The sequence below is a fragment of the Palaemon carinicauda genome, chromosome 28 (assembly GCF_036898095.1).
Source record: "Palaemon carinicauda isolate YSFRI2023 chromosome 28, ASM3689809v2, whole genome shotgun sequence".
Classification (NCBI taxonomy): domain Eukaryota; kingdom Metazoa; phylum Arthropoda; class Malacostraca; order Decapoda; family Palaemonidae; genus Palaemon; species Palaemon carinicauda.
Window position 1 is genome coordinate 8,191,820 of NC_090752.1, and position 5,569 is coordinate 8,197,388.

General features: G+C 61.3%; 1 protein-coding gene across 1 annotated transcript in view; it reads right to left on the bottom strand.

Annotated features, from left to right (window-relative positions):
- Positions 1 to 268: 268 nt before the first annotated feature.
- LOC137621396 (adhesive plaque matrix protein-like) overlaps positions 269 to 5,569 on the bottom strand; it is a 163,417-nt gene continuing 158,116 nt past the window's right edge. Inside the window, exons 3-4 of the mRNA XM_068351694.1 lie at positions 1,001 to 1,427; positions 269 to 737 (exon numbers count right to left, since the gene is read on the bottom strand). Of these exons, the coding sequence (XP_068207795.1) occupies positions 269 to 737; positions 1,001 to 1,427 (896 nt within the window). The remainder of the gene's footprint in view (positions 738 to 1,000; positions 1,428 to 5,569) is intronic.

Sequence of the window (5,569 nt, forward strand, 5' to 3'; positions counted from 1 at the left end):
CGAATTACGGCCAGAGTGTTTCGTGTCAAATGGATTTTGGGATGAAATGCCCCTCACCCCCACCCCCACCCCCCACCCCCACCCCCACCCAAAGTGAATTCGCGTTTTGATTTATTCAGTACAATTGGATGTTTGCATGACCGGGTTTCCACATTAAATACGGCTTATGTTAGGTCCCTGAAGTTTATTTATTCCCTTATTTCATTTCCTCACTGGGGGATTTTTCACTTGTTGGAGGCCTTCGGCTTACGTCATCCTGTTTTTTCAACTAGGGTTGTAGCTTAGCTCTCCCCGGGTGAGAGGGGGTTGTTTGTGCTCTCCCCGGGTGAGAGAGGGTTGTTTGTGCTCTCCCCGGGTGAGAGGGGGTTGCTTGTGCTCTCCCCGGGTGAGAAGGGGTTGCTTGTGGTCTCCCCGGGTGAGAGGGGGTTGCTTGTGGTCTCCCCGGGTGAGAGGGGGTTGCTTGTGGTCTCCCCGGGTGAGAGGGGGTTGCTTGTGCTCTCCCCGGGTGAGAAGGGGTTGCTTGTGGTCTCCCCGGGTGAGAGGGGGTTGCTTGTGCTCTCCCCGGGTGAGAAGGGGTTGCTTGTGGTCTCCCCGGGTGAGAGGGGGTTGCTTGTGCTCTCCCCGGGTGAGAGGGGGTTGCTTGTGCTCTCCCCGGGTGAGAAGGGGTTGCTTGTGGTCTCCCCGGGTGAGAGGGGGTTGCTTGTGCTCTCCCCGGGTGAGAGGGGGTTGCTTGTGGTCTCCCCGGGTGAGAGGGGGTTGCTTGTGCTCTCCCCGGGTGAGAGGGGGTTGCTTGTGCTCTCCCCGGGTGAGAGGGGGTTGCTTGTGCTCTCCCCGGGTGAGAGGGGGTTGCTTGTGCTCTCCCCGGGTGAGAGGGGGTTGCTTGTGGTCTCCCCGGGTGAGAGGGGGTTGCTTGTGGTCTCCCCGGGTGAGAGGGGGTTGCTTGTGCTCTCCCCGGGTGAGAGGGGGTTGCTTGTGCTCTCCCCGGGTGAGAGGGGGTTGCTTGTGCTCTCCCCGGGTGAGAGGGGGTTGCTTGTGCTCTCCCCGGGTGAGAAGGGGTTGCTTGTGGTCTCCCCGGGTGAGAGGGGGTTGCTTGTGCTCTCCCCGGGTGAGAGGGGGTTGCTTGTGCTCTCCCCGGGTGAGAGGGGGTTGCTTGTGCTCTCCCCGGGTGAGAGGGGGTTGCTTGTGCTCTCCCCGGGTGAGAAGGGGTTGCTTGTGGTCTCCCCGGGTGAGAGGGGGTTGCTTGTGCTCTCCCCGGGTGAGAAGGGGTTGCTTGTGGTCTCCCCGGGTGAGAGGGGGTTGCTTGTGCTCTCCCCGGGTGAGAGGGGGTTGCTTGTGCTCTCCCCGGGTGAGAAGGGGTTGCTTGTGGTCTCCCCGGGTGAGAGGGGGTTGCTTGTGCTCTCCCCGGGTGAGAGGGGGTTGCTTGTGGTCTCCCCGGGTGAGAGGGGGTTGCTTGTGCTCTCCCCGGGTGAGAGGGGGTTGCTTGTGCTCTCCCCGGGTGAGAGGGGGTTGCTTGTGCTCTCCCCGGGTGAGAGGGGGTTGCTTGTGGTCTCCCCGGGTGAGAGGGGGTTGCTTGTGGTCTCCCCGGGTGAGAGGGGGTTGCTTGTGGTCTCCCCGGGTGAGAGGGGGTTGCTTGTGCTCTCCCCGGGTGAGAAGGGGTTGCTTGTGGTCTCCCCGGGTGAGAGGGGGTTGCTTGTGGTCTCCCCGGGTGAGAGGGGGTTGCTTGTGCTCTCCCCGGGTGAGAGGGGGTTGCTTGTGCTCTCCCCGGGTGAGAGGGGGTTGCTTGTGCTCTCCCCGGGTGAGGGGGGGGTTACTTGTGCTCTCCCCGGGTGAGGGGGGGTTGCTTGTGCTCTCCCCGGGTGAGGGGGGGTTGGTTGTGCTCTCCCCGGGTGAGAGGGGGTTGCTTGTGCTCTCCCCGGGTGAGAGGGGGTTGCTTGTGCCTAGGAGGATTAATGTTATTTTTCCTCCAAGGCTTGTGCTCTCCCCGGGTGAGAGAAGGTTGCTTGTGCTCTCCCCGGGTGAGAGGGGGTTGCTTGTGGTCTCCCCGGGTGAGAGGGGGTTGCTTGTGGTCTCCCCGGGTGAGAGGGGGTTGCTTGTGCTCTCCCCGGGTGAGAGGGGGTTGCTTGTGGTCTCCCCGGGTGAGAGGGGGTTGCTTGTGGTCTCCCCGGGTGAGAGGGGGTTGCTTGTGGTCTCCCCGGGTGAGAGGGGGTTGCTTGTGGTCTCCCCGGGTGAGAGGGGGTTGCTTGTGCTCTCCCCGGGTGAGAGGGGGTTGCTTGTGGTCTCCCCGGGTGAGAGGGGGTTGCTTGTGCTCTCCCCGGGTGAGAGGGGGTTGCTTGTGCTCTCCCCGGGTGAGAGGGGGTTGCTTGTGGTCTCCCCGGGTGAGAGGGGGTTGCTTGTGGTCTCCCCGGGTGAGAGGGGGTTGCTTGTGGTCTCCCCGGGTGAGAGGGGGTTGCTTGTGGTCTCCCCGGGTGAGAGGGGGTTGCTTGTGCTCTCCCCGGGTGAGAGGGGGTTGCTTGTGCTCTCCCCGGGTGAGAGGGGGTTGCTTGTGCTCTCCCCGGGTGAGAGGGGGTTGCTTGTGCTCTCCCCTGGTGAGAAGGGGTTGCTTGTGCTCTCCCCGGGTGAGGGGGGGGTTGCTTGTGCTCTCCCCGGGTGAGGGGGGGGTTGCTTGTGCTCTCCCTGGGTGAGGGGGGGGTTGGTTGTGCTCTCCCCGGGTGAGAGAGGGTTGCTTGTGCTCTCCCCGGGTGAGGGGGGGGTTGCTTGTGGTCTCCCCGGGTGAGAGGGGGTTGCTTGTGCTCTCCCCGGGTGAGAGGGGGTTGCTTGTGCTCTCCCCGGGTGAGGGGGGGGTTGCTTGTGCTCTCCCCGGGTGAGGGGGGGTTGCTTGTGCTCTCCCTGGGTGAGGGGGGGGTTGGTTGTGCTCTCCCCGGGTGAGAGGTGGTTGCTTGTGCTCTCCCCGGGTGAGAGGGGGTTGGTTGTGCTCTCCCCGGGTGAGGGGGGGTTGCTTGTGCTCTCCCCGGGTGAGGGGGGGTTGGTTGTGCTCTCCCCGGGTGAGAGGGGGTTGGTTGTGCTCTCCCCGGGTGAGAGGGGGTTGCTTGTGCTCTCCCTGGGTGAGGGGGGGTTGGTTGTGCTCTCCCCGGGTGAGGGGGGGGTTGCTTGTGCTCTCCCCGGGTGAGAGGGGGTTGCTTGTGCTCTCCCCGGGTGAGAGGGGGTTGCTTGTGCTCTCCCCGGGTGAGGGGGGGGTTGCTTGTGCTCTCCCCGGGTGAGGGGGGGTTGCTTGTGCTCTCCCTGGGTGAGGGGGGGTTGGTTGTGCTCTCCCCGGGTGAGAGGGGGTTGGTTGTGCTCTCCCCGGGTGAGGGGGGGTTGCTTGTGCTCTCCCCGGGTGAGGGGGGGTTGGTTGTGCTCTCCCCGGGTGAGAGGGGGTTGCTTGTGCTCTCCCCGGGTGAGGGGGGGGTTGCTTGTGCTCTCCCTGGGTGAGGGGGGGTTGGTTGTGCTCTCCCCGGGTGAGAGGGGGTTGGTTGTGCTCTCCCCGGGTGAGAGAAGGTTGCTTGTGCTCTCCCCGGGTGAGAGGGGGTTGCTTGTGGTCTCCCCGGGTGAGAGGGGGTTGCTTGTGGTCTCCCCGGGTGAGAGGGGGTTGCTTGTGCTCTCCCCGGGTGAGAAGGGGTTGCTTGTGGTCTCCCCGGGTGAGAGGGGGTTGCTTGTGGTCTCCCCGGGTGAGAGGGGGTTGCTTGTGGTCTCCCCGGGTGAGAGGGGGTTGCTTGTGGTCTCCCCGGGTGAGAGGGGGGTTGCTTGTGCTCTCCCCGGGTGAGAGGGGGTTGCTTGTGCTCTCCCCGGGTGAGAGGGGGTTGCTTGTGCTCTCCCCGGGTGAGAGGGGGTTGCTTGTGCTCTCCCCGGGTGAGAAGGGGTTGCTTGTGCTCTCCCCGGGTGAGGGGGGGGGTTGCTTGTGCTCTCCCCGGGTGAGGGGGGGTTGCTTGTGCTCTCCCTGGGTGAGGGGGGGTTGGTTGTGCTCTCCCCGGGTGAGAGGGGGTTGCTTGTGCTCTCCCCGGGTGAGGGGGGGGGGTTGCTTGTGGTCTCCCCGGGTGAGAGGGGGTTGCTTGTGCTCTCCCCGGGTGAGAGGGGGTTGCTTGTGCTCTCCCCGGGTGAGGGGGGGGTTGCTTGTGCTCTCCCCGGGTGAGGGGGGGGTTGCTTGTGCTCTCCCTGGGTGAGGGGGGGTTGGTTGTGCTCTCCCCGGGTGAGAGGGGGTTGCTTGTGCTCTCCCCGGGTGAGAGGGGGTTGGTTGTGCTCTCCCCGGGTGAGAAGGGGTTGCTTGTGCTCTCCCCGGGTGAGGGGGGGTTGGTTGTGCTCTCCCGGGTGAGAGGGGGTTGGTTGTGCTCTCCCCGGGTGAGAGGGGGTTGCTTGTGCTCTCCCCGGGTGAGGGGGGGTTGGTTGTGCTCTCCCCGGGTGAGAGGGGGTTGCTTGTGCTCTCCCCGGGTGAGGAGGGGTTGCTTGTGCTCTCCCCGGGTGAGAGGGGGTTGCTTGTGCTCTCCCCGGGTGAGAGGGGGTTGTTTGTGCTCTCCCCGGGTGAGAGAGGGTTGCTTGTGCTCTCCCCGGGTGAGAGGGGGTTGCTTGTGCTCTCCCCGGGTGAGAGGGGGTTGCTTGTGCTCTCCCTGGGTGAGAAGGGGTTGCTTGTGCTCTCCCTGGGTGAGAGGGGGTTGCTTGTGCTCTCCCCGGGTGAGAGGGGGTTGCTTGTGCTCTCCCCGGGTGAGAGGGGGTTGCTTGTGCTCTCCCCGGGTGAGAGGGGGTTGCTTGTGCTCTCCCCGGGTGAGAGAAGGTTGCTTGTGCGTGTGCATGCATATCTGTCTAAAAATTTAGCCTTCATTTTTGACGGGTCGCGTGCACTAGTTATGCAATACCTGCAGGAGTTTTATGGTAATCTCGTAATCAAATTACCAATTAATGATCAGAATCAGAAAAGGTATTCATTCAGATTATGATATTGGATAATGTATAAAAATTGTGGTGGCTTATTGGAAACGCCCCTGTCTGGTGATCGCCAGACTAGGGTTCGAGTCCCGCTCAAACACGTTAGTTCCTTTGGGGTGTACAGTATGTATCCCATTTCAATAAAGCAAAATATTATGAAATTTTATTATACATTGAAAGGGTTCTACAATACGAAGTACTTTAGTCCAGCCCATTTCAATAAAGCTAAATTTCATCAAGAAAAACCTAATATCTCTGTAAGGGAGACAGAAAATCTCCCTAACCAACATTGACGAATTTCCGGGTCCTTAAACCAGTATAAATTGCATGACTATCGAATTCCACCTTCGCGAAATACTATTTCAGCATTATATTGCTATTCATTCAATTTCGGGTTTTGCCCGGAGAAATTTTTTTCACTCGTAATTAGTTTTTTTTTTTTGGGTGGGGGGTGCTCCCACGCCATTATTCTTAGCTTGGTTTATTTTGTTTTGGAAGTTTTTTTTTCTCTTCTGGACTTTAATAAATAGAATCTTTTTTTTTCCGGTTGGGTCGGAAACAATTTCATGGCAATTAAGTCGCCACCGCGCATTTTGAAACGAGATTCGTGTTAAAA